Raw genomic sequence first — 16,725 nt, 5'->3', positions numbered from 1 at the left:
TTATTACAGAAGTCAAAAGAATGTTTTAAATACATAAATCTGATCCTTTTCTTGCCTTTTTATTTAACTTATTGGGATGACAATGGTTAACAAAATTACAGATTTCAGGTGCACAGTTCTACAACACATCATCTGTACACTGTATTGTGTGTTCAAAACCCCAAGTCAAGTCTCTATCACCATTTATCACCTTTATACCCTCCTCCACGTTTTGCCACTCCCCTTCCCTCAGCAATCACCACATTGTTGAATCTGTCATTGAGTTTTTTCTCTTTGCTCAATACCTTCACTCCCCGCCCCACACCTATCAGCTTACTCTCTATCTATGAGTCTGTCTCTGTTTTGCTTGTTAGTTCTTTTGATCCTATTATTCCTAGATTTAACAATTTAATACTTTCTATTATTCTCAGAATGTACTGAAAAAATTCGTAACAAAGGCTGTTAGACTTTGTAGATTTTGACCCACCTAACTAACTCTTGGTTGTCACCTCCCCATTGCTTCCCCAAGCTATACTGTCCTCTTCTTTGTTCTTCAAATATGCCAAGTTCTTTGCAGCTTTAAAGTCTTTGTATGTGCTTTTCCTTGGCCAAGAATACTCTACAGTTCCCGGACACTCTGGCCTGGCTAACTCCCACTCACTAAGTTTGAGAATAAATGTCTTTTTGCTATGGAAGCTTCTCTGTTCTACTCTCGATCCCTAAAGACTAGGACAGCTCCTCTTTTTCTACCCTCTCACAGCGGTCTGTCTCACCACACTTTTTATAACATTTAAAATACCAAACAGTTGTTTGTTCATAATTATGTGTGCAATTAATATGTATGATGTCTTTTTTTCCAGAAGAGGCTAAGAGTTTCCTCAGCTCAGGGACCATCTCTTGTTTTTCACTGTTGTACATATTTTTATTGTTTAGCACAGTATCTTGGCCTTAGAAGGACTTTTTGGAAGGATAAGTAAATAAATACATACATATATACATACATATATTACATTTGGGTTGAATTGAATATATGGCTGGATGTGAATGTACATATGTACATATATAAACCAACAAAATTTGGTTTATACACTAGCTCATTACCCTCTGGAACATAATCTATCAGAGTTAAGTTTTCAGGGTAAGAGGTCATTCATAATACAATTAGTAGCTAAAAGGCCACATTGAGGAATAGTAATTTAATTAACTTTCCCCCCTCCTATAGGTAAAAAATTTGAAAATACTGAAATGTTTGGTCAGTACCCACTTCAGGTCAATGGATTCAAAGATCTACATGAGTGCCTAGAAGCTGCTATGATTGAAGGAGAAATTGAATCTTTACATTCAGAGAATTCAGGAAAATCAGGCCAAGAGGTAAGTTTAACATCTGCATCATCCCTCTCCCCCTAAATCTTTATAACAGTGCTGTAAAGCACAATTTAAGTCCCCATTTCTATAGCTACCTACTAATTGAGAATACTCTAAATATGTGTTTTCATTGAATGATGGTAATTTAGACATATCTGGGAAATCTGTATAGCCCATCTATCTATCCTAATAAAAGGGTAATATGCTAATTAGATCGGGAGCCTTCCGGACAAAGCCATGGTGGCGGGGCCAAGGCAGAGGCAGTTAGGGGCGATCAGGCCAGGAAGGGAGGGCATTTGAGGGTGATCAGGATGGCAAGGGGGGGGGGGCATTTGGGGGCAAGCAGGTCGGCAGGAGGGGCCAGTTGGGGGTGAGCAGGCTGGCAGAGGGGGGCAGTTGGGGCAAGCAGGCCAGCAGTGGGGAGGCAGGTGAGCAGAGCAGGCCAGCAGAGGGGGGCAGTTGGGGGCGAGTAGGCCAGCAGGCAGAGTGGTTAGGGGCGATCAGGCAGGCCGGCAGGTGAGCAGTTAGGAGCCAGCGGTCCCAGATTGCGAGTGGGATGTCCAAGGGGTCCCAGAATGGAGAGGGTGCAGGCCAGGCTGAGGGACAGCCCCCTGTGCACGAATTTCATGCACCGGGCTACTAGTCCTATCTAATAAAAAGGGGATATGCTAATTGACCCTCCCATTGTTGCAAAGATGGTGGCACCCACAGCCAATAAGGAGGGAATATGCTAATTGACTTCCACGCCCTCAAAGATGGCCTGCAGGGGAAGGCAGTTGGTGGCAATCGGGCAAGCAGGGTAGGGCAGTTAGGGGCGACCAGGCCAGCAGGGGAGGGTAGTTGGGGGCGACCAGGCCTGCAGGGGAGGGCAGTTAGGAGCGACCAGTCCTGCAGGGGAGGGCAGTTAGGGGCGACCGGGCCGGCAGCGGAGGGCAGTTAGGGGCGACCGGGCCGGTAGGGGAGGGTAGTTGGGGGCTACCGGGCCAGCAGGGGAGGGCAGTTGGGAGTGACCAGGCTGGTAGGGGAGGGCAGTTGGGGCCAATTGGGCCTGCAGGGGAGCAGTTAGGTGTCGATCAGACTGGCAGGGGAGTTGTTAGGGGCAATCAGGCAGGCAGGCAGGCGAGCAGTTGGGAGCCAGCAGTTCCAGATTGTGAGAGGGATGTTCAACTGCCGGTTTAGGCCCGATTCCATTTTAAAATCATCCTTTAGGACATTTTTCAGTTTTAGACTTTTCAGTTAAGGTACTAGTCTTTACAGCATGCTTGTTCTGCAAGTAAAGATGAAAAACATTGATATTAGGATGGAATTTTATATAGAAGTATGTTACTTATATCAAATACTGTTGGAATTTGTCCAGGTCTCAATAGGCAACACCAGACCCCTTTTCTTGTAAAATTTCAATATAATAATGTGAAGGACAGATGGAAGAACTTGCTTTCTCCAGAAGGAAATAATTTACAAAATCTATAATAATAAAAGCATAATATGCTAATTAGACCAGATAGCTGAATGACCTTCCGGACGAAGCTGGGGCTGTGAGGGCCGAGCCCCTTGCACAAATTTCATACATCAGGCCTCGAATATATTATAAACCTATTTATCTGTGTCTACTGCTTTCTGTCTCACCACCCAACTCTGTCTCTCCAGCTCCATCTGCATATCCATCTATCCATACATGTACTTATCTTTTGAGGAGTGTTATAGCAGAAAGTAAAGGACAGATAAGAATCTTTAAAATCAGTCGTTGTTAAGCAATTGCTGATAGTTGCCTTTGTGAGCCTCCATGCTTGAGGGCAGGATCTTCATATGTGCCACTCCCTGCTGTGACCCTAGTGGATAGTGTGGTAACTGCAATTAGAAGTGTGACTGACTGTCTCAGTGTTATCAAAAAAGTTTATGAGGTCTTTATCCCTGAATAGGAGCTTAGTAAATACTAAGTTATTCTATCTCCCTTGTGTTTATCTAAAAAGGGACTGGGTTCTTGTATCTTTGAGAATAAATTGATTTTATTTGAATTGTGTGCTTTTTTAAAAAGTGTAATCAACCATTTTTGTCCTAACTTTTTTTCCCCTTCAACAGAAATAAATAATATTTATTATTTGGTGTGGGGTTTTTTTATAGAGGGAAAGAGAGAGAATCTGTGAAATAATTGTCCTCTCCACCTCACAGGTCATCTACTGAGTCATTCTCAACAGATGCCTAGGCCCCACTTCAAAGCTATCAAATCAGAATCTAGGACAGGGATATGGTACATGGCACAAGAGCTCCACAAGTGATTTGATATAGAACTATACTTAAGAATATTTAAATTGCCCTAACCGGTTTGGCTCAGTGGATACAGCGTCGGCCTGCGGACTGAAGGGTCCCAGGTTCGATTCCGGTCAAGGGCATGTACCTTGGTTGCGGGCACATCCCCAGTGGGGGGTGTGCAGGAGGCAGCTGATCGATGTTTCTCTCTCATCGATGTTTCTAACTCTATATCCCTCTCCCTTCCTCTCTGTAAAAAATCAATAAAATATATATATATTTTTTTAACAAAGAATACTTAAATTAAGTTGATTAATTTTATTGATGGAAAATAGATATCCAAGGATTGGGACTTTCCCAGGACCCCATAAGAGAACAAGAAAGCAGAACTCCTTAATGTATGATCTGTTTTGGATTAAGTAAAAATGATAGATGGATGGGTGGGGCAGGGAAAACGGGATGGCATATTCCTTACTTTGTTAAAGCAGCTTGTAAGTGAAATACACTACAGTTTATTGGTAAGTAATCTTTCTCACATATGTCTAGCTTTCAAAAATGGTTTTCCTTACATTCAATCTAAATTTTTATTTTTATTTTTTAAATATATTTTTATTGTTTTCAGAGAGAAAGGGAGAGGGATAGAGAAAGAAACATCAATGATGATAGAGAATCATTGATCAGCTGCCTCCTGCACACCCTCACTGGGGATCGAGCCCACAACTCAGGCATGTGCACTCACCCGCAATTGAACCTTGACCTCCTGGTTCATAGGTTGACACTCAACCAATTAGCCATGCAGGCCAGGCTGCTATCCTATATAATAAAGCGCTAATATGCTAATTAGAACGAACAGCCCAACGACCATCCAGATGACCTTCTGGATGAAGCTGGGGCTGCGAGGGCTGAGCCCCTTGCACAGATTTTGTGCATCAGGCCTCTAGTTTATTTTTTAAAATCTAGTTTGTCCTTCATCTTTGTCTTTATACTATAATGTCTTAGACTGCATTCTATGCTTTCTGCCTAGGTTTTTTAATTCAACCTGTGGAATACAATAGTTTGCCATCTTCTTTAAATTCAGCAGTTTCTAAGCAGTCTCAGTAATACCAAATTTGATTTCTATTACCAATTGCCTAAATAAGTTTCTAATAACATTTTAAAATTATAGTCCTATTTCATTATATCCTTCAGAATAACTATTTCTTCTTGAGTCTCTACAAAGACCAATGAAAAACATGGTAGATGTGTTTCAAAATTGGCATAATTCTTGATGGTAACACCTCTTACACTATTGTTTAGTAAAAGTTGTTTATTTTACCTTGATACAGAAAATATCATTTTACTGAAAGAGTTGTTGTCAACTAATTAGGAACACCTTTAGTGTCCAGCATTACTCATGTTAAAACATTCAATGGGCTATAAGATTTTAAATTTCTGAAATGACATAACCAGAGACAACTCAATAAATTAAAAATGATTTTATATATAAAAGCCCAAGCGACCGTTACGACCAAACAACCGGTCGACCAGTCGCTATGATGCGCACTGACCACCAGGGTGCAAATGCTCAATGCAGGAGCTGCCTCCTGGTGGTCAGTGCACTCCCACAGCCAACCTCCCGCGGCCCTTCCCCCCGGCTGGCCAACCTCCTCTGGCCCCTCCCCCACCAGCCGGCTAGCCCCCCAATAGGCCTTAATCGATGGCCAGGCCAAGGGACCCCACCCGTGCATGAGTTAGTGTACCTGGCCTCTAGTCTATAAGATAAATACTTATAAAATGTTTCTAGAATATGTTTTTAAGGTAAAAGGGCAAATGAGTAAGGACAATTAAATGACTGAAACTAGTTTTTGAACTGGAATAGGAAGTTTTTGGTTCTTATTCTTAGTTTACACCCTGGCTTTGTTTAGTGTTACTAAGGGGAATTTGGAATGGCAGCTCTGTTTATTCCTTTCTGGTTATATAATTCCCTCTGCATTAACATAATATCACAAAAGGAAGTTTTAAAACATATTAATAGAAAAATATCAGCTATTACAACTCATAAAAATGACTATATTCTTTCTAGAAAATATATCTGATAACAAGTCAGGTTTATAGTCATAAATTTAGAAGCATCTTTGTTGCTAATGCTGATTATATAAGTTATTTATTCATAATTGCATGAATCTATTACTCCTGTAGGTTTATTATTATGAAATAATAATAAATATGTTTAGGGATGTGGAGAATATAAGCATCATTTTTAAATCTTATTTTATTGTTTAAGATATTACAAATAGTAGTAGATATGTCTCCTTTTTTTTCCATTGACCTCCCCCTGGCCTCCCCTACCCCCCGGCACTTTTCCTCATCCCCCACCCCCACCCCCAGTGTCTTGTTGGTTGTGTTTATATGCATGCATACAAGTCCTTCAGTTGATTTCTTACCCCCATAACCCTCCCCTACCTTATCACTGTAGTTGGACAGTCTGTTTGATGCTGCTCTGCCTCTGTATCTATTTTTGTTCATCAGTTTATAATGTTCTTTATAGTCCACAAATGAGTGAGATCATGTGGTATTTTTCTTTCATTGACTGGCTTATTTCACTTAGCATAATGCTCTCCAGTTCTATCCATGCTGTTGGAAATGGTAAGAATTCCTTCTTTTTTTACAGCAGCGTAGTATTCCATTGTATAGATGTACCAGAGTTTTCTAATCCATTCATCTGCTGATGGGCATTTAGGCTGTTTCCAAATCTTAGCTATTGTAAATTGTGCTGCTATAAACATAGGGGTGCATATATCCTTTCTGATTGGTGTTTCTGGTTTCTTGGGATATATTCCTAGAAGTGGTATTCCTGGGTTAAATGGGAGTTCCATTTTTAATTTTTTGAGGAAACACCATACTGTTTTCCACAGTGGCAGCACCAGTCTGCATTCCCACCAGTTGTGCATGAGGGTTCCTTTTTCACCACATCCTCGCCAGCACTTGTCGTTTGTTGATTTGTTGATGATAGCCAATGAGGTCAGAAGACACCTCATTGTTATTTTGATTTGCATCTCTTGGATGCAGCAGTGCCCGAGGGTTCCTTTTTCTCCACATCCTCTCCAGCACTTGTCGTTTGTTGATTTGTTGATGATAGCCATTCTGACAGGTGTGAGATGGTACCTCATTGTTTTGATTTGCATCTCTTGGATGATTAGTGACTTTGAGCATCCTATCTAATAAAGAGAGAATATACTAATAGACCCTCATGCAGTTGGAAAGATGGCAGCGTCCACAGCCAATAAGGAGAGAATATGCTAATTGACTTCCCTGCCCTCAAAGATGGCAGCACCCACAGCCACAAGATAGTGGTACCCAGTCCCCTCAGCCCCGCTGGGATGGCGGGCACACAGCAAGGCCAGCCCTGCACGCCTGCCTCTGGAGTCCCCCAATCCCCTCAGCCCCCCAGCTTTCCAGGGCCGCCCGAGGCTCAGGTAACCAGGGCCGGCCGAGGCTTGTGCTGTAGGCAGTGGCAGCAGCAGAGGTGTGATGGGGTGTCGCCTTACCCTGATCCCCAGGTCTCCCGCCCTTGAGGGCTCCTGGACTGTGAGAGGGAGCAGGCCAGGCTGAGGGACCCCCCCCTCCAGTGCATGAATGTTCATGCACCGGGCCTCTAGTGTTTTCATATGTCTCTTGGCTTTCTGAATGTCCTTTCGAAGAGTGTCTATTTAGGTCCTTTGCTCATTTTTTGATTGGATTGTTTACCTTCCTTTTGTTAAGTTGTATGAGTTCCCAGTAAATGTTGGAGATTAAACCCTTATGGGAGATAACATTGGCAAATATGTTCTCTCATGCAGTGGGCTTTCTTGTTGTTTTGTTTATGGTTTCTTTTGCTGTGCAGAAGCTTTTTATTTTGATGTAGTCCCATTTGTTTATTTTCTCTTCAGTTTCCATTGCCCTAGGGGCAGTATCAGTGAAGATATTGCTTTGGCAGATGTCTGTGATTTCGCTGCCTATGGAATCCTCTAGTATTTTTATGGTTTTCCTTCTTACATTTAAGTCCTTTATCCATTTTGAGTTTATTTTTGTGTATGGTGTAAGTTGGTGGCCTAGTTTAATTTTTTTGCAAGTATCTGTCCAGTTTTTCCAGCACCATTTATTGAAGAGACTGTCTTGACTCCATTGTATGCTCTTGCCTCCTTTGTCAAATATTAATTGAGCATACTGGCTTGTGTCAATTTCTGGGTTCTCTGTTCTGTTCCATTGGTCTATATGTCTGTTCTTATAAAGCATCGTTTTTATCTTTAATGTTCTATGTCTCACAAGCATTGCATACCAGTTAGATCAAAGAAGTACATGTGTTTTTTATCACATGGAAAAATATTTTGAAATAAAAATTAGTGTTTTATTTAATAGTCTACTTATACTCTACTATCCTTTTAATCCTGAAATCACAGAACTAGAGATACCCATAACATTTTCTTAAATGAATTTAGGGAGTGTCTGGCTACCTCTTCTTTTCCCTGTTAGCTTGAGAATGAGAAAGTAAAATGCTTCCATGTATGTAGTAGGTAGGAAAAATTGTCATGGTTGTTAGAGAAAATGCATTCACCATAGACACAGATTGCACAACGTATTATGAACATACTTTGGTAAGGTTTGGAAGCTATTTCCTGGACTTTTTATGGTCTCCAGAGAAACATACCCCCAATTTAAGTCGTTTCATTTCCTCTGACAGTTGTAGGTTCCCATGAATTAAAGTATATGACTATTTCATTTTAATGGTGACTTTTAAAGTGTTGCAAAAGCCTTAGCCCAGTGGTTCTCAGCCTTCCTAATGCCGTGTCTCTTTAATACAGTTCCCCATGTTGTGGTGACCCCCAACCATAAAATTATTTTTGTTGCTACTTTCTAACTGTAATTTTGCTACTGTTATGAATTGTAATGTAAATATCTGATATGCAGGATGTATTTTCATTGTTACAAATTGAACATAATGAAAGCAGAGTGATTAATCACAAACACAATATGTAATTATATATGTGTTTTCTGATGGTCTTAGGCGACCCCTGTGAAAGGGTCGTTCGACCCCCAAAGGGGTTGCGACCCACAGGTTGAGAACCGCTACCTTAGCCAGTTTGGCTCAGTACATAGAGTGTTGGCCTGTGAACCAAAGGGTTCTGGGTTCGATTTTGGTCAAGGGCACGTGCCTTGGTTGCAGGCTCCTCCCTGACCCGTGCCCTGGTCAGGGCATTTGTAGGCGGCAACCAATCGATGTTTCTCCCTATTTTTCCCTCTCTTTTCCAATCTCTCTAAAAGATCAATGGAAAAATACCCAGGGGTGAGGATTAACAACAACAAAAAATAAAATGTTGCAATAAAATATGAAAGTAATAGTTCTTGAAATCTAATTATATACTTATTTAATAAGTATAATAAATATGTTTAGGGATGTGGAGAATATAAGCATCGTTTTTTAAATTTTATTTTATTGTTTAAGATTTTATTGTATCATAAAATGGAGTAGAGAATAATATCCTAAGGCATTAAAAGTTTTTTTGGTGATATGTATGGGGTATGTTTTATCTTTATTGTTTACAGTATTATATAAGTCTCCCTTTTCCCCCATTGACCTGTCCCCAGCCCCCCTTACCATCTGTGTCCTTTGGTTATGCGCATATGCTTGCATACAAGTTCTTTGGTTGTGGAGTATGTTTTCAATCTTAATAGTAATTTTAGGTGTGGATTACAGCTAACTAAAATTTTTGCCAATGGTTTGTGAGAACAAAATAAATAAGCAAATCTGTTCAAGAAATTTTAAAACTTACGAGATGTTTTTGATATTAGATCTTTCATAACATTCTCTAGTCAACTTTAGATAATACCCATATATAAAATAAAACAAATTTCTTCTTAAACCTCAACTTTTAGTAAAAGATGAACCAAATCCAACTTAGGAAATCTCAATTCAGGTAATCATTAACATTTGGGGAGGGAGAAATTGTTTGAATAACTGTGTGCCACGCTCAGCATGTCCATGGGTGAACCTGAGTGGGGGTGGTGAAGGATTAGAAAAGACAGACAAGAGAATAAAGCTGGGGCTAGGTGGGATGCTGCCCTCTCTGATGGAGAGACAGCGCCACAGCCTGCAAGCCGAGTCTTTATTTTATAGCCAGATTCCACTAGGCAAAGTAAGGGCATGGGTAAGATGTTTACAATGTTCTCACGGGTTTCGAATCTACTCAATTACATGCACCTGATGAAGCTTTATTTACTTGCTGCACCTCCCGCAGCCTATATCACTTAGCCACGTGGGACCACAGGTTCGGACCATAAGGTCAAGCTTACAACTATAGCCTTTGGCCATAATTGTGCTGGAAGGGTTTTGCCCTCCAAGCTAGGACTTGTATGTGGCTTTGCCATGAGAGGACCGTGCCCTGTATTTAGTTCGAGGCTTGAACCTGTCCAAATACTGTAGCTGCTCTCCACATAACTGTATACTTTTATTAGCTTTATTTAGAGAAAAGTAGCAACTTTCAAGATTTTAGTTAAATTCAGTTTGCCAGATGTGCTTCATTCCTGCTTTTACTTTGGATGTTTGAATTTAATGTACTCTCAGCTTATTGACATTTGTGTGGTGTCATTTTTTGGTTATTGAAAACATCACACATAATTTAGTGTGGCAATTTATTTTTATAGTAGTAAAAAATAAATTTTATAGCTTATAATAACCACTTTAAATTTATTTGTTCCATTATGTTATACTTCTGAATTTCTTGGTTTTTCTTTCTCTTTAAGTTAATAATCTATATATATAAAAGCCAAGCGACTGAAACAACCAGTCGTTATGACATGCACTGTGGTGGCCAACCGGCCTGATTGGGGCCCCGATCTGCCTCCACCTACCCCGATCAGGGACGAGGCCTGCCATCAAACCTCCCACATCGCCTCCCCCCAGCGGCCCAGCCCCAATCAGCCCGTATTGGGGTGGGCCAGCCAGACCCCACCCATGCACGAATTCATGTACCAGGTCTCTAGTGTTTATATAAAACTTGAATGTTTTCTATGAAAAAAAAATTTTTTTTTAAGTTTTGTTGTATAACATTCTTAACTGAACATTCCCCAAAGTTGTGCTGGATTTGGTTCATAGCAATGAGGCATTTAATTTGTTAAATACTAGTTACTATAAAGGATTTCAAATATAATTACCATAAATACTTATTAGTGATATATCTTTTTCTTAAATTATTCAAATTTCTAGTAGGACAATTAAGTTTAAAACAGTTCCTAGTTTTTAAGTATGAGAATTGTGATCATTTATGTTATAACATTTTTTTTCCTTTATGTACTACATGTTGGGACTTTGTCACAGGTTTTGACAGTATGGATGATTGTAATAAGAATATATACCATTTATGGTAGCAGTAGTAATATAATCTTGAGCTAATCTAATGAACAAAATAGACTGATGAACAAAATAGATCCAGAGACATAGACGCACGGTACAGACTGTTGAATTTCAGACAGAAGGCAGCGGTGGATGTGTTGGGTGGGAAGAGATCAGCCAAGAACTTATATACATATATGCATAACCCATGGACACAGACAAAATAGGGTGGGGAAGGCATGGGGTAGGGTGAGGGAGAGGGTTAGAAGGGTCTATGGGGAAAACAAGGGGGCATATGTAATATTTTCAACAATAAGGATTTTAAAAATAAAAAACTTGAGCTACTAAGTTATGATTTTAACCAATGGCTTTCTCTTTGGGTTAGAAATTCTAATATAAAGAATTGTCATGGAAGAAGAATTGTTAGAAGATTTTTCTCTTTCCTGGTTGTATGTTAGCCTCATCCTTGGAATTTTCAAAAAGTGTGAAAGTTTTATCTAAATACCATACCTAATTTAATTTTTTTGTGATGTCATCATTGTGACGATGCATATAAAAATGTCACTGCTGACATCCTATGCCTAAATTTGGAATGGAGAAAACAGAAAGATGATACTAATGTTTTGAATTATTGTTTCTTTCAGCATTGGTTTACCGAACTACCACCTGTGTTAACATTTGAATTGTCAAGATTTGAATTTAATCAGGCATTGGGAAGACCAGAAAAAATTCACAACAAATTAGAATTTCCTCAAGTTTTATATCTGGACAGGTATGGTTTGGGATATAGCATAAATTAGTTTAGAAACAGTTTAGTAACCAAGTGAAGAATTACTGTGTTTAGAGAAGAATTTTGTTTAATTTCCTTAAATTCTTTAATTTTTGTATAAAATATTTAGTAGCATTTGTCAAGAAAAAGTATAGTAAATGGAAATTATAAGGAAGTTTTTAAAAAGATTATTATATTCTTGTATTATAATTCTGTCAGAAATTTTCAAAAGTACTATTTTATACTGTTTGATATCCTATATAATAAAAGGTTAATATGCAAATCAACCAAAGAGTGGAATAACCGGTTGCTATGATGCTCACTGATCATCGGGGGGCAGATGCTCAACACAGGAGCTGCCCCCTGGTGGTCAGTGCGCTCGCACAGGGGGAACGCCACTCATCCTGAAGCCGGGCTCATGGCTGGCAGGTACAGTGGTGGTGGCGGGAGCCTCTTCTGTCGGACATCTTCCGAGGGTGTGAGAGGGTGCAGGCCGGGCTGAAGCACACACCCCCCCCCCCAAGTGCATGAATTTTGTGCACCAGGCCTCTATTTTTATTATAAAATTTTGAATGAATTGATCTTCTATGGGATTGCCTAGACCAATGGTCGGCAAACTGCGGCTTGCGAGCCACATGCAGCTCTTTGGCCCCTTGAGTGTGGCTCTTCCACAAAATACCACGTGTGGGCGCGCACTTACAGTGCGATTGAGACTTCGTGGCCCGTGCACAGAAGTCGGTATTTTGTGGAAGAGCCATACTCAAGGGCCAAAGAGCCTCATGTGACTCGCGAGCCACAGTTTGCCAACCACTGGCCTAGACTTACTATTGTATCTCCTTCCACAATATTTAGAGATACTAATGATTGCTATTTTTTTTTCTGCAAGATACATGCACAGAAATAGAGAAATAACAAGAATTAAGAGGGAAGAGATCAAGAGACTGAAGGATTACCTTACAGTATTACAACAAAGACTAGAAAGGTATTGTAACTTTTACAGAATTATGAGCTAACTGTAGAAGTTCATGCTTTTAGCGATTATCTAGAATTTTTAATCTTACATTTTTCTTGAGTAATTTATGATCCTAGGAGTAGATAATAATTCTGAACTGATATTATTGCTTATATAGTTTAGTTTTTAATTCTGTTGGAAACTTAAAATCTTTTATAGTTCTCATTAGAAGATTATTCTAGTATTTAAAGTTAAATATTCTCACCAACAACAGGTATGGTTCTGAAAATAGATATAAACTAATTTATAATTGAGGTTTCTTCTTTCATGATACTAAATATTACTCTTGAGATTTCCTTTAAGACAAATGGTGACTGAGTTTTCCTCCTTAATACAGAAGATACAAACTCAGATGCCTACCAGGACCTCATGGAGGCTTTCTGAAGAAAGGCAACAAGTCAAACATAGTGGTGGACAGGGGTGCCTAGAGCACACCCCTTGGAGAGGGAGTGGCTGCCAGCCACATTAGCTCGTGGAGTCATGATAAATGTCATTTCAGTATCCCTAAAGTATCAGATTGTTCCCAGAAGCCAACATCTAGACTGTCAAATGTTCTGTAGTTTAGATAAAGTCCCCAGGCTGAAATGTCATCTGCCAGATGCCAGTTTGCAGCCTCTGATGTAATCTTTATTCCCTTGTTTTAGTGCTAATTTGAAAATACCCTGAAATTTTATTATACAAATAAAATAGATCATATTTCAATAAATCTTATTCTTAAAAGGTATCTACACTAGTAAAAGACAAAGATGCTAATTGACCGTACCTTCGCTACGCCCAAGCCTCACCCACCAGCCAATCAGAGTGACTATATGCAAATTAACCCAACCAAGATGGCGGCCGGCAGCCACGGAGCTGGATCAATTAGGAGGCTTGGTTGCCCCGGCGATGGAGGAAGCCAAGCTTCCCGCCTGCCCAGCCAGCTGTGGCCTCCACAAAAGGCAACAAAGTTTCAATTATAGAAGCTAAATAAATCCCAGATACCTGCTTCCAGCCAGCCTCCACTGGGAGCTTGGGTGGCTGGGAGCTGTGGTCAGCCTGCAAAGAGCCATAAGCCCCTCACCCAGGATGGCCACATCCTCATGGGGTGAGGGTCCCTGCTGGGGGGCTTGGCCAGCCTACAAACAGCCATCAACCCCTCACCCAGACTGGCCAGGCACCCCAGCAGGACCCCCCAACCTGAATGGGGTGTGGCCAGCCTGAAAATGGCCCTCAGCCTCTCACCCAGACTGGACAGGCAACCCAGCGGGGACCCCCCACCCTGAAGGGGCTGTGGCCAGCCTGCAGCCAGCCATCAGCCCCTCACCCAGGCTGCCCAGGCACCCAGCGGGGACCCCCACCCTGAAGGGGCTGTGGCCAGCCTGCAAACAGCCATCAGCCCCTCACCCAGGCTGGCCAGGCATCCCAGGGGGGACCCCCACCCTGAAGGGTGTGTGGCCAGTCTGAAAACGGCCCTCAGCCCCTCACCCAGGCTGGCCAGGCACCCCAGCGGGACCCCCACCCTGATCTGGGACACCCTTCAGGGCAAACCAGCCAGGCCCCACCCATGCACCAGTCCTCTATCCTATATAATAAAAGGGTAATATGCATATTGACCCTAACAGCAGAGCGACTGGGAATCACTGGTCACTATGACACACACTGACCACCAGGGGCCAGACGCTCAATGCAGGAGCTGACCCCTGGTGGTCAGTGCACTCCCACAGGGGGAGCTCTGCTCAGCCACAAGCCAGGCTGACGGCTGCCGGTACAGCGGTGGTCGTGGGAGCCTCTCCTGCCTCCTCAGCAGCGCTAAGGATGTCCGACTGCAGTTAGGCCTGCTCCCGGCTGGCAAGTGGACATCACTCAAGGGCTCCCGGGCTTCCAGAGTGATGTCTGACTGCCAGTGTAGGCCCGATCCCCCGGGGAGCGGGCCTAAGCCAGCAAGTGGTCATTCCCCGAGGGGTCCCAGACTGCGAGAGGGCACAGGCCGGGCTGAGGGACCCTCCCGAGTGCACAAATTTTTGTGCGCCGGGCCTCTAGTCAGTAATAATATTGAAAAATAACCAGAGGTAAAAAAAGTAGGAAGATAATATTAGTCACCATGAAACCAAGTAACAACTAAAAAATAGTCTTAGGAGATGAAACTTAGAGTAGTGTTAAAATTCATAACAGTGTATACACACATTCAGGTTTAATCAGCTTTGGTTTCTTTGGGAGAATATTTAATTTATTTCTTGAATGTATATTTAGTCTTACTGTCTTCATCTGAAAATTAATTTCATTGCTGAGAGTTTTATTGAAGTATTTGTATCATGTTGTATAAAAATTTTTGAAAAACACAAATTTGCTTTATATGCAAATTAAAGCATTCATACATTTTATGGTTAATAGATATTTAAGCTATGGTTCGGGTCCCAAGCGCTTTCCGTTGGTAGATGTTCTACAGTATGCATTGGAATTTGCCTCAAGTAAACCTGTTTGCACTTCTCCTGTTGATGATATTGATGCTAGTTCCCCACCTAGTGGTTCCGTACCATCACAGGCATTACCAAGGTAAAAAGTCTTTTTGATACAAAAGACAAGCTGTGCTTTCTATATTACATAATAATGTAATTGGTACCCTTTGAAGAAGGTTTTATAAGATGCATGTTGTGATTAATTTTAATGAATTCTAAAAAGATTAGATTCACTTAGAACATTTGTTGTATGTGTTCTAGCTGCTTTCTTACTTCATTATTTCAATAGGTTGTGATTTAATTTTTCTGGTTGTGGATTTAATTTTTCATATATTTTCTATTCAGAGTTATACTTTAGGTTGTTTTAGTATGTTATCTGTTTCAACCTTTTATTCATGAAAATAATATTGTTAAATTTGAAATTTCTTCTACAATGTAAGCTGGTAAGTATTAGCAAGGAAAGGTATTTATACTTTTGGTACACATAAGATTTGTTGGTGTGTTGTTTTTTTAAGTAGATATGATCAAGCTATTTCTACTATACAGCCACAATTTCTTCCTTAAAATAATGTAGTCCTTGTACGTTAAGGAACTCATGAGGATGTTAGGTTACTCCACATCTCTTCTATTCTTAAGACCGTTTCTTTTTGAAATTATAAGCCAATTTAATGCTATGTATTTGGCACAGTCTTTGTCCAGAGCTTCAATTTGGAAAGTTTAATAATATTTTATGCTTTAAAAATACAGCACAATGGAACAACAGGGAGCTGCCTCTTCGGAATTGCCAAGCACATCACCTACATCAATAGCTGCCATATCATCAAGATCGATGATTCACAAACCATTCACTCAGTCTCGAATACCTCCAGACTTGCCCATGCATCCAGCACCAAGGCACATAACAGAAGAAGAACTTTCTGTGCTGGAAAGCTGTTTACATCGCTGGAGGACAGAAATAGAAAATGACACCAGAGGTAAGAAGCTTCTCGTAGTGTACTTACTGTTGCCTCAGATGGGTCTGTATAAAGACAAATGGAAAACGAAAATCACTCTGGATTTCTTGTGTAAATATTATAAAGTATTTTTTTCTGGAAAGGGTTTTCTAAAAGATAAACTAGTCTGGCTTTCCATTTTTATGATCTTAACTAGAGGCCTGGTGCACAAATTCATGCACGGGTGGCATTCCCAGGGTGGTGTCGGGGCTGGGACATGATCAGCCCTCCAGGCAGGCTGTGGGACACCCTTGCTGGCCCGGGATCTGGATCCGTCCCGCTGACGTTCGCACCGATTGTCGGGAGCCACCTGGCGGCCGCGTTTATATCCTTTCTTCCTTTTGGAGCGTCTAGGGAGGGGACGCGGCCGTGGTGCCCGCGGCCGACTTCTAGGAGGCTGGAAGCACTGTCGGGATCATGCCGGTGGTGCTGGTCCGTCGGTGCATGGCCCATTCTCCGGAGATTGGACCTGCAGGACTACTGAGGGACTGAGTGGTTGCCGACGGGCTGGTGGGCCACGGGACCGGTCGGTAAGCTGAACGGTGCTCCTGCTGTGGGAGCGCACTGACCACCAGGGG

General features: G+C 41.4%; 1 protein-coding gene across 13 annotated transcripts in view; it reads left to right on the top strand.

The window, feature by feature from the left end:
* USP25 (ubiquitin specific peptidase 25) overlaps positions 1-16,725 on the top strand; it is a 149,327-nt gene that overhangs the window by 70,955 nt on the left and 61,647 nt on the right. For 11 of the 13 annotated variants that reach the window (XM_023760181.1, XM_023760191.1, XM_023760190.1 and 8 more), the window contains 5 exons: positions 1,202-1,350; positions 11,584-11,711; positions 12,595-12,690; positions 15,091-15,252; positions 15,903-16,129. In XM_023760181.1, coding sequence (XP_023615949.1) covers positions 1,202-1,350; positions 11,584-11,711; positions 12,595-12,690; positions 15,091-15,252; positions 15,903-16,129 — 762 coding nt within the window. The remainder of the gene's footprint in view (positions 1-1,201; positions 1,351-11,583; positions 11,712-12,594; positions 12,691-15,090; positions 15,253-15,902; positions 16,130-16,725) is intronic. The other 2 variants (XM_023760192.1, XM_023760186.1) reach the window with 2 other exon arrangements.

Source organism: Myotis lucifugus, unplaced genomic scaffold (genome assembly GCF_000147115.1).
Source record: "Myotis lucifugus unplaced genomic scaffold, Myoluc2.0 scaffold_175, whole genome shotgun sequence".
Classification (NCBI taxonomy): Eukaryota; Metazoa; Chordata; class Mammalia; order Chiroptera; family Vespertilionidae; genus Myotis; species Myotis lucifugus.
Note: the sequence above shows the minus strand (reverse complement) of the source record. Positions and strands in the feature narration are given on the sequence as shown.